At 40.3% G+C, this 14510-nt stretch overlaps 1 protein-coding gene across 4 annotated transcripts; it reads right to left on the bottom strand.

Moving 5' to 3' along the window:
• Positions 1–729: 729 nt before the first annotated feature.
• Positions 730–11176, bottom strand: vtg3 (vitellogenin 3, phosvitinless). Of its 4 annotated transcripts, none has more exons than XM_076088625.1 (27): positions 11137–11176; positions 10627–10647; positions 10372–10523; positions 9635–9886; positions 9385–9546; positions 9144–9292; positions 8908–9058; positions 8485–8642; positions 7457–7622; positions 7104–7229; positions 6746–6964; positions 6068–6285; positions 5860–5957; positions 5660–5784; positions 5482–5583; positions 5278–5397; positions 4994–5183; positions 4786–4873; positions 4466–4651; positions 3400–3543; positions 3131–3288; positions 2609–2718; positions 2434–2517; positions 1884–2090; positions 1249–1394; positions 920–1058; positions 730–828 (listed from the first exon to the last, which is right to left on the bottom strand). In XM_076088625.1, exons 1-27 carry the CDS (start codon positions 11174–11176, stop codon positions 730–732), a joined length of 3810 nt encoding a protein of 1269 aa, XP_075944740.1. The 4 variants fall into 4 exon arrangements, with proteins under 4 accessions (XP_075944740.1, XP_075944739.1, XP_075944741.1 ...); XM_076088624.1 differs by having other exon boundaries at positions 3131–3299; positions 3405–3543; XM_076088626.1 differs by having other exon boundaries at positions 3131–3299; positions 3450–3543.
• Positions 11177–14510: the final 3334 nt, after the last annotated feature.

Here is a 14510-nt window from a genome sequence, read left to right as displayed (position 1 = left end):
ATTGATGAGCTCAGATTACACCTCAGTTAGTATAATACCGTATATCAATCATTTGGTTCTGAATTATACATCATGACAAGATCTATTGAAACTTTAATCCAGCTGCTCTTTAATCTTTCGTAATGCATTAATAAGCAGAAACTGCATTTGGTGGAGACTCATTAAATGTTGTTATGGCTGCTCTGCATTGTAATCGTGGGTTACACTGTTTTAACACAACATTTGGATTTATATTGACAGAATGAGAGCAAAAGAACAAAACTTACTGAAACAAGCTTTAGTAAATCAATTACGAAGATACAATATTTTGGTACAGAAGCAAGAATTTACACAATATTCTATCAAAAGAGGGTGTTCAAATATTAACATGCTATATAATGAATAAATCAGGACCTTTACAGGTTATTTCCAAACTGGTGACATCTGACGGATTACTGATGCATTTTTCATGATTCCCACTTTCATCAGTGTGGTGAGATTTTGGTTGCAGCGTTATCACTTTAAAGAGAGGCATCTGGCTCCCATCTGGGCTTTGTTGTCTCTCTGCTGCACAAAACATATTTTAAAAAAGCAATCAAAAATTGCACAGCTCTTTGCTTGTTTTTACACATCTGCTTTGCATAGAAATCTGTCAACACAATCCACACAAACGCATTCTAGAGAATCTATGAAAAGACGCAGCAATTTAATTAAGCTTAATCAAAGTGGTTTCATGTAGCTCACGTGTTTTTATGCTTGTCCAAAGTTGTCTATTGTTGTGTTGTCAATGTTGAAACTCCTGGAAACAGGCGGCAGTGGAAATGGAATAGCCTGGCGGTAGACTGTATACTAATGACAAGACAAAAGCAATTACACAATCATATACATACTGCAGTCAATACAGGTTTTCTTTATAAATAGTGAACGTTTCCTCCAATACCTCTGGGAATTTAATCTTCACATCAATGCTGTCTGCTGAGGACTCAACGACTGATGCAGAAATCTCCTGCTTAGCGTTCCTCTCATGTTTCTGGTAGAATTGGAGAAGGAGAGCCACACCTGGAATGTACTTTTTAAATCTGGGAGAGATAACACATTTTTGTTTGTTAAAATCAGTATGTGACATAACTGTAAACACAGAACATGTTCCCACCATGCTCTGTAAAGCAAAGTAAGTGGATCAAAGTCATTCTTCAGCTCAATCTCCTCTTCCTCCTCACATTGAATATTCCTTGATACACGCTTCACCTTGATTCCTCTGAGGCTCACCTTGTGCAAACCTCTGACACGTTCTCTGGGATCCGGGTCCAGTGTATTTTGGCCTTGATTGTCGGCCTGGCGCCAGGCATGTGTGCAGTTCCAGATATCATTGATATTTGATAGGACTGACATTCAGCTCCCCATCTAATGTTTGCCTAGACCAAAGACAAGAGATCAATCATGATGGGAGTCTCTACAAACAAAAGACTTGGCTTCGGCGTCGGGATGCAATATAATAAAACAAAGAACTATGATTTGGAATGCATTTATAACAGTGTAGTGTACCAGATTTATTGGGCTAAATTTGCAGTATGCAGATGCTACAGTGTCACTGTCACTTACAATGCTGCCATGAGAATGATATTAAAGCAAGAATTTAAAGCACTAGTATATGTTTGTATCCACGTGACATGCAGTTAAGAGGAACCTTAACATACATAAAGAGAAGAGACGTTGCACACTTTAAATATGTGAGATGGGATAATTTTGGTGAAAGAGTGTATTTTGAGGACTGTATGGTAATATATGTTGTTGGTTCATGTTTTTTTTAAATTGTTTTTTAAAGGATAAGGCTAGTTTAAGTCTTCTCAGGGAAATTGCTGATATATTATGATAATAGAGTGTTATTTGTTAAATTTCCTTACCTTTGCCTCGACATGGGGTGTCACAGTTGTGTCGATGCACATCTTCCAGTTGGTGTCTTCTCCAACCTGGGACACAATCAGCTGGGTTTTTCTAATTGTTGCCTCGGGTGTGTTGTAGAAGACTGCATTGTAACCCTCGGGCTTGTTGTTGCCACTAATGGCAAAGGCATTGACATTGAACACAGCTTCGGGTGTTGAATTCCTGCCCTATTGAATGAGATAGAAAGCAGTCCAGTCGTTTGTTAGGGGTTTGTGTACATCGTGTCCAACATGCTCAGAGAATTGATTTCATGTGTGGATATAAAAAAAACCTGTATCTGCTGTATATTTCGGGGGAACAACATTTTTTCATGGAGTATTTTTATGCACACAAATAGCTGCAGTCTTAACATGGACCATAATGTTTCCGGGGTGATGGAATCATGAATCATTAGCACAGCTGAACGATTTTACATGATGACACTGCTCAGTGCACTCTATGCATATTGTTTTGCAGTGAAACACATTCTGGGTCACTCTCTGTGGAGCGTGTTTAGCATACTTCCATTACTTCCATTAAGTTGTCATGATGGCTGTGATGAGATCTGATGCTTGAGGCTGAATCAGAGGACAGACCTTCTTGCTGGGTGGCTCCCTGTAAACAAAATTAAGCAACAGGAGAATTGGAATAGATAAAACATCGGAGCAGGTGCACAGATAATAACATTGCAAGGGTAGCCAAATACCTTGGAAAGCCCCCTCAGAGTCTCAAGCAGTTGGATTCCGCTGACTTGAAGGCTGCTCGGGCCGGCATTAACCTCAAAGTGGATCTTGTCAACAGCGTTGTTTGCCTGGGCTGATAAAAGTGCACGGGTTACATTTGGCAAAGAGTAAAGATAGAAATGTAGACAGGCTGATACAATAGCATAGTGAAATATTATTTTACTTTCGTAATAATGCAAAACCAAAGAAATTATTAGTAAAAAACAGTAATTAAAGTGTAAATTAAAACCCGCTCAAAATCTTGTTTTTGCTGCCCTCCAGTGGTTTAACTTGCTGTAGTGATGTAAACATGTACTCCAGGCAGGGTGTGTCAGTACACGGTGACATCACTCTTGGGTGTTTATTGTGTCTCATGTAAGTTCAGCAGTGTGACACGAGCAGTTTACCTGAACTGCTAAATATTTGTTATGTTCTCGTGGCCATATGTAAGGATGTTATTTTGGATAGCGCAGTACTGTATGACATGCTGGACCTGTTGTGCTTACCTGGTCCTACTTTGAATGCCATGTGGGTGTATCCCAGGAAATAGTACAGGGGGTATTCCTCATGATAATATTCTCTCCTTAACTTATACTCCACACACAGACCAGTTCCATAAATGTTACTCTCAGCACACATTTTGTCTCTTCGTTGCCAGGTGTTTCTTGTCGGGAGCTGTTGGATTGGTTGGAAATCACAAAGACATCAATCTACTTTGAGTTCTGTAAAGATTAAATAGTTCAACTCTAACAACAATCTGACAAAGGTTTTAGACTGTACCTGATCTGACTCAGGTGTCACAACTGTGGGGCCCGTGGGGACGACTTCATCATTGGAGTCAAAATAGTTTGGTATTATTGGAGTCATTTTAGCCAAGTCTGGCTCTTCGATGTTCCTGGTGACTGCGTACACATTGGAGCTGTTTGTTGGAAAGGAAAATAAGAACTTCTGGACTTGGCACATTGGCTGCATTGTTAGAGGAGCAGTGTGTAGGATTAAAGGGGATTAATTGGCAGACATGTAATATATTATCATAACTTTGTTTTCATTAGTATAGTGACCTGAAACTAAGAATCGTTGTGTTTTCGTTTCCTTAGAATGAAGCGTTTATGTCTATATACGGAGCGGGCCCTCTTCATGGAGTCCACTGTGTTGCGCCATCATGTTTCTACAGTAGTCCAGAATGGACAAACAAAACACCGGTTTCAGCCATGACCTGTCATGTTTTCATGATACCTGAAACACGCTTGGAAAGGGAGCGATGAGAGGAGGGGTATTCAGTTGGTTGGAATTTGCAATTTGACCGCTAGATGCCACTAAGTCTTACACACTGCTCCTTTAACAGCAGAATTGTACAACATAACCACTATTCTATTACTGGGTGCTGTTGATTTGGATTCTTAGTGTCACGATTGGATTCAGTTGAACTTCATTTTGACGTTGGTTCGTGAGTCAATAAATAGGTATGGGGCACTATTTTTTACTCCAGGGCAGTGCAAGACAGACCATTCACTCATGTTTTTGGTCTGCTGAGTTGCAGTATGTAAAATAACTGGAAGTAGAAGAAATTGGTGCTCTACTTTGCTAGCGCAGAACAGTCCCGCCATTTTGTTAGGGAGGAGGAGCCATGATGTTATGATTGACGTACGAAAATTGAGCTTTGGAATTTGGAACTAATTCAAAATCATGACTCTAATGTGAAACCACGTGGTCCCACGCACCGTATCGCTAGCATCATCTAGTGACTAGTGGATAAGTGAAGGAGTCGAGCGTGAGCTTGGACCCGGTGCTGGATTCAATGTCAGACAGACCCCACGGTGACCGGGAAAAAGGATACATACCTGACTGAAACGAGATCAAACTCTTTTTTGCATGGAGTGAAGTCGAGTGCAAACTTCTTTTCTGCGACGTTGATCTTGGCAGAAAACTTCCACGGGATTGCAAGAGGTGCTTTGGCTTTAAACTCGGAACCGCATTGGAACAGCTCTGTGTTGATTCCGTAGAAAACCCATAAATCCTTTGTAAAACTAATAAAGAAAAGGTTAATTCAGTGGTTGTAATGCCACAGAATGAATATAGATAGAAAGCACTTTGGTTTGCTTTCTATGATAATTGCTAAACATGATGAAAGTGTCAATTAAATGAACATTAAATATTTTACCCAATAAAACCATCAGTCTCCAGTGAAATTTCAGAAGTTAACAGTTGTCCAAGACGGTCAGTCATTGGTGGATTTACTGCGACTGTGGCTATGTAGGAAAAAATGACTTTATTAATGGTTAAGATCAAATAACATCATTTGTTTGAGTCAATAATCAAAACTAATATGGTTTGTAAGGTGTTGTATGCTGTAGGATTTGACTCCTTACCATTTACAGTGATTCCACTGATGGACTTATAATATTTGCTTATCTCCAGTGGGAAACCCAGGATGGTAGCTTGGAAGTAGCGAACCTCAAGGATTAAGAAAGCCTTTGTCCAATGCCATGACACTCCCCTCTGTAGTTTCGATATCGCGGCCCACAGAGAACTCCCTTTCTCTGCAGAATGACTGGCGTCCTACAAGTAGGATCGCAGGAGAACAGCATGTAACAGGCTTTGTACACACATGGTCTGTTTTGTTGACTGAACGGTCTCTCACTTATTCTCTCACCTTGATAATGTTCTTGATGGTCTCTTTGCTGAGATCAGCAAAGAACCACTCTTGTCCGGAGGCCCGCGAATAGGCAGTCAGGACAGGCTTATCGTCGGGTAGAATTTCCCAGTTTTGAAGCTGAAAATGATACAACACAATGGTCACACAAACAAATAAAGCTGACACATTAAAGTACAGTTATGATGCTGCCGTTATACTCACCACATTGAGAATAGCCTGAAAGTCACTGAAACTAAGATCTCCTTTAAAACCAGGGATGTGGTCACCAAACAACGCACTGAGTCCGTCAGCACGGATACCCAACTGCGGCATAAAGAGAAGAGATGATTACCGTTCGACACTTGATCTTCAATGAAATCTTTAATGCAAAACAAGGTACCTCCATTAGCTCCAGAATTCTACCAATGAAATAAAATTTTCCTTTCATCATGATTTCTGTAGGAAAGATGCTCGTTGCACTTCTCAGCATGAAGACTTCTGTGGCTGTACCAATTAGGAAATCATCTGTATCGTGGAAAAAACAAATTGTAAGTCATGTAACGGTTTCAGGGAAATCCAAGAGTCTATATTTGAACATACCATTGAACCAGTCCATGTGCATTGCTTTGCTGTAGTGATAGCTGAAACGGCCAAATCTCGGGGCCAGGATTTTCACGGCTACATTGCAGGCAGTTGAGCTATTTCAGAGAACACAAAAAAAAGTGAATGTTGAAAGCTGGAGAACATCGGAGATGATGGGACTCAAAGAATTACACCCAAGTGGTTATTATTGCATTGTTTTACTCACAGGACGTGGTTGTTTGGAGTACTGGATCTGGAAAGGCTTTTCAAGTAGGAGTATACAAAACTAATAACATTGAAGTCTTTTTCCTCCTGTAGATGTACAGTCACTATGGACACCACAGCCATTGATGGTTTACAGTCAAACAGGATCATGAATGCCAGCATGCGAATCTCAGTGGGAAGGTTCTTCTGCAGGAACAGACTCATGGCAATGTCGTGGACCTGGAAACACAAGTATTATAATGATGAGGAGTTCAGAAAGATTGCAGATCAACCGCCCACTGTTCTGATTTTCTGTTTTTTCTGAACCGACGATGAACTTTAACAAGGCTGATTACTGAAATTGTTGTAGATATAAATATGGAGAAGATTATGCAAAACCAAAATGTAAGTATAATGTGACAGTAGCATGAATCACTTGCCATTTTCACATGATGGTTGAAGCTAATCTTACCTGCCACAATGAGGGAAATTAAATGTGCTTTCCAGGATTAGAATAGTTTGATGTTTTTGTGTAAATGGATAATTAATCTGAATCTGACCTTATCAGAAAATGACATTTTCAACTTGACTATGGACATGCACAGCGCATGTAATTACCATAAACATGATTTATTTCAAAAACCTAGCATATAGCTGGTAAAAAAAAAAAGTGTTATTCCTGCATGTTATATATAGTTACACTGTCAGGGTCTCTGGCAGCTATGAGTCTCATAGACTGCACAGCGGCACTCAGCACACGAGGTGGCAGATCCACAGGCGTGGCAGCAACTCCGGGGAGGAAGCGCATGATGGTTTTAATGCTGCCTGGATGACCTGCGTTCCCCAGAGCTTTCAGAGCGAGGACCATGTCGGTCTGGTTGCCATTCCTCAGACTTTGCACGGCCATGTCCAGCAGTGGCTAGAACAGATGTTCAACAAGTTGTTGACTACAATATGATTTTTCCTCACAAATAATTTCTTGATGCTACCCAGACAGCCTTCTTGTTCTCATCACATACCAAATGAAATGATGGTACAAAGCGAAGTGATTTGATTACCTGAACAACAGCCACAGGACAAGGTGTATAATAGGCACAGTGCTTGTAAACCAGAGAGCCATAGGAAAGCACCACAGTATTCCACAAATAGACATTGGATTTAGAGAAGGGCATGTTCAAGAACATCTGTAAAAGAGAGAGAAATATTTAGAGATGACCTGGTATCATTGTGTGGTATTAATGAGACAATGGGCCCCTGGGCACAGACATGCAAAAGGCAACACCACCTCTCCTACAGGAGCAGGACACAAAGACTATACAGATGTGTAGCCTCTTTTTGATGTTTGGTGTCTCTTTGTAGTCATTACGCATCTCTCTCGCAAGCAATTTCTCTGTCTTTAGCATTAACTCACTTTAGCCATCTCAACCAGATCAGGAATAGCCTGGAGATGGTTAAATGCCACCACCAGGGTTTGCAGAGCTTCATTTGCAGACAAATCACCAGCCTGGAACCTCGTCTCAAAAAACTTCAGGATTCTGGCATCGCTGACTTCAACAATCACGTCCAAAAACCAGCGTCTAATTATTAGTGAAAGGGGAGGAAATGGACAAATCAGACAGTACTAAAGATAAGAATCTTCCGTAGTAAAGAGAGAAAAATGAAAAGATAAAAGTGTGAAGGACAAGTTCAGATGTCACGTTTGATTGCACTTGTACAGGATGAGATACAAGCTGTCGATTACGACTTTAATCTAAACGATTGAGGAAAGCGGGCTGTCAGTCATCACCTTTCTGTCACCATGCCTCACATGATAATAAATCATTCATCGATGGTAATGTGCCAGACTAAATCCCGTCTGAACTAAGTGGGAGGATGCTCTTCAATTAGCTATTCAGTTGAGTGAATCAGTATCAGATTTGAGAGATGGCCATTGACTATTTTGTTCCTCTAATACTATAATGAAAAGCTCGGTTAAAGGTTATCTACGGAGGAATTTCCCTTTCAAATGTTGCTGCAGTGTTCTCACTGAGTACAAAGACACGCTGAATGAAATCATGTCTGAATTAATACCTTTCTGGGTAAAGTCATGTTTGAGTAGCTGAAATAATTTTGTCAAGGTTAGTGAAGGATCAGACGTCTGAGCTCCATGCACCACCCAACCTCCACAGCATGACCTTGTGCTGTACTCTATGGCCTTCACAATTCTTGGTTCTTGGTTGTGCAAAAGAAAGCGACAGGGAAGTCAGTTTCAAGGACCCAAAGACTTTTCAAATATAATCCTGATATCAAAATATAAAAAAATTGGCCTTTTCATATATGTTTTAAATTTCCATTTGACATCTTAAATTTATATTATATTCTCAATATATGAAGTGCTTATTGAATCCCTGTTTGCGTCTTTGTTATTCATCACTGGTGAACCACTAACCAAGTACTCACCTCTGCTCCTCATTTCCTGCAAATTGCTTCCACAAAACTTCTAAGCCTTCATAAGGCATCACTCGCAGGAGTTGATACAGCTTTATAGTGTCCTCAGATGTTGCGCTGTCAATCTGGTAACGATTGACCTCCGCCAGATGCTTGATCAACTCAGCAGCCTGTAGATAGGAACAGACATGATGATTCCTTGATTAGTGTTCGTATGCCACTCGAGAATTAGGTCATCTGTGCACAAATTATTCAATTTCCTTCGATTGACTTTACTTTATAAGAAATAGTTGATTTCAGAACAGGATTTTTTTAAATTTCATAATAAATAGGAATTTCACTGCTCTCGTTTAATTGTTTCCTGTTATTTCTATATTCATTTTGAATTAACTTTGTGTGTTTTTGACAGGGCTTTGTGCAGTGCATCCTTATTACCTTTGTGGCTGGGTCGTCCAGGTTCTGCATCATAATGGGGACATTGGCTTCTGCATTGACAAACTTAAAAACAAGGTCTCCCCTGCTTTGCATTGACCCAAACGTGGCGGCTTTCGCTGTGTCATTCACGCTGAGCAGCACCAGTTCGTTCCTGCAGGCGAGGTTATATTAAAGCAGATGATTTGTACGGCAGACAATTATTGTGGATGAGCGGGCGTAATGTGCAGATGTCTTACTTCGCTTCCATCTTGAAGTTGCCGCCCTTCACGTTGAAGGGACTGAAGTGCTGTTGCTCCAGGCCACGAGCCCAGGTGATGAGACCTCCGTCTGCTGTTGGCTTGACCGTGTAAACACATCTCACGGTCGACACGATAGATTCGCCTCTCTAGATTGGAGGACACACAAACAAAAAGTAGCACCGACTTTGGTCTGTTTCATTTCTAGTTGCAGAACAAGAAGCAGATGAGATAAACAGACCGCTTTGGCGTCTTCGTCGAGCACAGCGGTAGCCATTCCTCTGTAGATGGCTGCTTTCTCCCTGCAGTTATTGACATCCACGACCTGAGTGATGGTCATGTCCTTCGTTGCCGCGTTTACTTCAGTAGCATAATGACTCTGGCATTTTCCATGGATGCCAACCTACAAACAGAATCAAACATTATTGCATTTCTTTATTTATCTTATATTTATACTGCAGAGAAGAGCTTATTTGTCAGAAGTGACTTACCTCTTCAAGCTCATAGATGATCTGTGTGGTCTTCACAGTCACTTGGAACAAACCCAGGATCCCTCTCACAATGTTGACAATAGTGTCAGAAATCTCAACAGAGGTGCGGATGTTACTAACGTGTCCGCTGTCGTAGTCAAACACGAAGGGTTTGCTGAGCTGGGAAGCAATACGCTGGGTGAGCTTTGAGGAGGCGTTAAATGTGTTCCTTCCCTGGATGCCATTGAAATCTTCAAAGGCAAAGTCTGAAACCTTTAAATCAGAGATGAAAAATTGGTATTGCTCATATGCCACATTCTCAAGTATTTGTAGCGAGTCAACAGGAAATCTCTCTAATTCTCTATGTCAGATAAAACACAGGTGACATTTGTAAACCACCATAAAAAGGACAAGAATTATAAATGCACCGTCATCTGTTGGTATGCAAACATTTGTAGCTGCCCTGATTTTCAGCACTTTCATTAAGAATCACAAAAGCTCAAACTTATTAGGTGGTTTACGAAGAACTCTACATTATTTACGCAACGAAAAGTTATTTTCCAACAGATGTTAATTAAATTGGCCTCCAAAGAATTAATGAGATCTCAATAAATGATAAATGAAGCATTTATTTAACTTGATTGATGAATCAGACATGAATCAGGGCTAATTGACCTGTCATTGTTTTTGCTACTCAGTAACAGGTTGAAACAACACATTCGGAGAACGTTTGCATTACACTCTATTGTCACTCTCACCTGCAGGATGAAGGTTTTCTCAGACGCACCGACGATGCTGATCTTGCATGAGATTCTCGTAGCAGACTCAGCAAGGTTTGATATACCGAGTCCACAATTCACGGCTCCCACATATTTGTACTCGTATGTTTTCTTCGGGTTCAGGCCGAGCTCTGGAATCATTTTCCAACATGAAATGTCATTTCACTCCTTCCTTACGGAACGTTTTGGGAAAATATTATTATGTACTTTTATGATGATGAATAAAAGACTCACCGTAATGGACGCTTTGGCTTGCTAAAGGAAAACAAATCAAAACATAGCATCACCACCTTTGTGAATATATCAGCAACGTTTTTTAATTTTAATTATTTATGATCTACAAAACACTCTAATCCAGGGGACACAAAACAGGCACAAGACATGAAGGAAAAAAACAGTAGATTTGTAAAAATCTAAAAGAAAACATCCATGTGAACTAAATACGACAAAAACAGATCAATGGCAAAAGTAAAATTCACCTTACTCTATACGTGATCATAACTCACCTCTAAAGGTCATTCATGATTAAGCAAGTGCAAAAAGATTCATACATTTCCTGTCATGATATCCATTTTTAAAAAGCATATTTGTCATTGAATGGTGAAATAAATCACAATTGCAAAAACGTATTTAATCAACCTCAGGATTATGAGTCATTTTTAAAATGACGGAAAAGAATTACGAAGCTGGATTTTGAAATCCTTCTACAAGTAAATTAAGATGAATGAATCAATGAAAACTTACTGGCCAGCGCAACAAGGCAGCAGAGGAAAAGCCCCCGCATGTTGAAACTGAGGAGGTGAAGGAAGTATGTCAGATTTGTCCTGTATATATATACCAGGGAGTGTTGGTGGAAACTGGTTTCAGTGAGAGCTGGTCATCAGGACAGAGGTCTGATTTAGAAGTAAACACACTATCTGCAATAGAGCCATGTTGACCTGCGACATTGTCACAGTGACATTTCAATCAGGAGAGACAAGTGAATGATTAGTAGTTGACATGTATTATGACAGATGCTGCGTTAATGAGTTACACAGAAATTCTTTGGCGCTTGAACTCAACAAGGAGATTTGTGATCCAGTTGTGATTGCCCTGAGCGGCAACAATATAGATCCCCGTGGAGTCCAGACACTGGTGGTGATGGTGGCTGATGAGGTTGATAGAATGATGAGTTGATGAAGTTGATGAATCTGCGAAGATTGGGGCGGAGATGGGGAGGTGGAGGGTTGCGCAACAGCAGCTTGAACGAACTGAAGGTAGAGAGACAATCATATTTAAAGAGAGACGGCAGCCAGATGAGCCAGCAGCCTAACGATGTCCTTGTGTCGTTGTGCTATTGGCTAGAGAGACCAGCTGATCTAGACAGCCGATATGATTGACAGCCCCGAACAATAACAGCCAGGAAATAATGAGTGTGCCTGCATGAGGAGTGATGGCAGATGTATGGTAAATAAGCTATATGGGCTTAGGCGTGCGAGAGTATAGTCTTCCTGTCTGAACTTACGCTAGAGCTTGATGAGTAAAATGTGTCAGGTAACCGTTTCTTATGTGTATTTGTACAAGTATGTAGCATTAATCAATGTCCCACAGCACAGCACTGATCGCCAAAGCCAAAAATAAACAAGCTATTGTGATAGTTCTGCTGAATTTTCTAACTTTTTGATTGTGCTTTATAATTTCCGTCGTGCTTCTTCCTCACATCAACACGGAACCAGTGGTGGAAGAAGTATTCAGATCGGTTAAAAGTAATAATATCACAACGTGAAAGCACCCAACTACAAGAAAAAGTCCTCCATTCAAAACCTTACTTAAGTATTATCAGTAAAATCAGCTTAAAGTATCAAAAGTAAAAGTACTTTTACTGCGCAGTAAAATGCTCAGTGTCAGTGTCTTACTATTTATGGTGTGTTGAGATTAATATTGCTGCTACATTAAGTACAATTTAAAGCTATGCATCATATTCTATAAGATCATCATGTGTTTGCAGCTCAGAAAAACAGCCCTGTTTTCAGCTTTTTTCACTTTTCATTTTCCACCAGATTTTTTAAATACTTTATTTAGTTTAAGAAGCAGGATCATTTTTTTTCTACACATAGAGGAACACTTCGTCCTTCAATTCATCAGGAAAATTGAAAATCACCAAATTTGGAGATACGTGATTTTAACTGAACAGAAAGGAGATGATAAATTGTAACCTGAAAATGAACTAAAGCTGTCAGACAAAAAGTAAAATATTTGCCTCTGAGTACAAATATTTGTATAAAAGGAAATACTCAAGTACAAGAACTTTGAATACTTCAGTAAATGAACATTCCACCAATGCACAGAAGTCAAAACATAGCTTGTTTTGAATTTAAAAAAAGAAATAATAAAGCTGAAACCTCATTTTGTAATCAGTCAGAAAATGAAGTAAACAAATTGGTCACAGCTGAATGAAGGGATGAACCCAGCGGGTTCGGCATTCGCTCAGTGAAACCCAGCCACGTGGAGTGAAGGCAGAGCAGCTGGTTTACTCTTTTGCTTCTTGAATATCTGGAGCAACTCCCGGTATTAAAATCGATAAAGTGTCCCCTGGCATCACAAAGCTCTCCTCCTGGATACAACAAAGTCAAAAGTGTGGTGAATCGGTGCTCTTCGTGCCAATGCTTCAATGTGCCGCAGTCTAAAGGTCTCCACAAGCGGCCCTGTTTATATTGGCAGTTTGAGGGTGATGACACCGAGCAGCAATCAGCCAAAAAGGTCTATTTATGCCGTATTTTGGGGTTATGTTTGGATTGCACAACACAAGAGTCCCTGGTGTGATCACACATAAGCCATCCTACCTCTTGCTTCCCCAGGCTTCACCTCACCTGACCATCTGCTTTTCCTGGTTTTTATTTTAACAACAGCCACTAGAGGTCACAAACATCACATTTTTATCCCTAAATTGAATTGAGAAACTTGTTTCTGAGGACAAACAAAGAGGAGAAAAAGCCTTTGAAGATCAGTTGGGTTTAATCGTGTCATGATCTAAGTTTCAGTAGCACCTTTGTCAGCCAAACCGAGTCATGTATAGTGAGGTGGGATTTTAAGACCCAGCAGATCTCATTAATTCGGGGAAGACGAGGAAGCGGGAACAGGTGTGTCAGTGGGAGGTAAGAAAAGGCCAAACTTGAATGGTAAGCTTCATTGTCTTTCATATCTTGTTTGAGGTACACACTGAGATCTAGAGTAAGATACATGGAGTGATTTTAAGTTATCATATAAATCAGATAGGGTATTTATTCTTAGTAAAGCTGGTTGAACACAGCCTTCCCCACTCCAACATACAGTTGTAATTCTTCCTGAGGGAAGTCATGGCTTTATAATGTCTCTCGGCCAACATGTCGTCACATTCTACTCTACGATTGGCAGTAGTTTTATGACGGTAATCTGCACCAGATTAACAAATGTTCTGCTAATGTATGCTGTGAAATGTTGATGTACTGCTTGATCGATCTGTTCGTGAAGTGAATAGCCTGAGCTATTCCTGGAGGACATGCACCCGTATATGGCTTCCTGTGCAGGGCCGTGGCTCAATGGTGGAGTGGGCCGTCTTCCAATCGGAAGATCAGCAGTTCTACCTCCAGCCCCTCTAGTCCTTGTTTATAGGACACTTGGGAAAGACGCTGAACGCCAAATTGATCCTTAAGTGGTAAATGTATAAATTAATTTTATAGTTTAGGGTCCTGATGGGCAGGTGACACCTTGCATGGTAGCCTCTGCCACCAGTGTGTCAATGTGTTAATAGTGAATGATGACATGTGTAATGCACTTTGAGTCGTCGGTAGACTACACAAATGCAAGTATTTAATTTACTGGAATTATTTTATGTTATATAATTTATCTTTTAGGTTTTGTTTGCGTTTGTTAATGCTGCCTGTTTTTAAATATATGAAGTTAAAACTAACGCTGGTCCCTCTGTAGGGTTTCCTGGTGGCAGCGAGTGTGCACTGGGTGCTGTTTCGTGTGGTGTGGCACCTGCATCTTCAGTGGAGTGGTGCGTGCTGGTAGTTTGGGTGTGGTTGCCTTAAATAATAATAATACATTTTATCCGTATAGCGCTTTAAAAAGTACTCAAAGGCACTTTTTACATGATA

The sequence above is a fragment of the Anarhichas minor genome, unplaced genomic scaffold, assembly GCF_050575085.1.
Source record: "Anarhichas minor isolate MPS153535 unplaced genomic scaffold, ASM5057508v1 ptg000010l, whole genome shotgun sequence".
NCBI lineage: Eukaryota > Metazoa > Chordata > Actinopteri > Perciformes > Anarhichadidae > Anarhichas > Anarhichas minor.
Note: the sequence above shows the minus strand (reverse complement) of the source record. Positions and strands in the feature narration are given on the sequence as shown.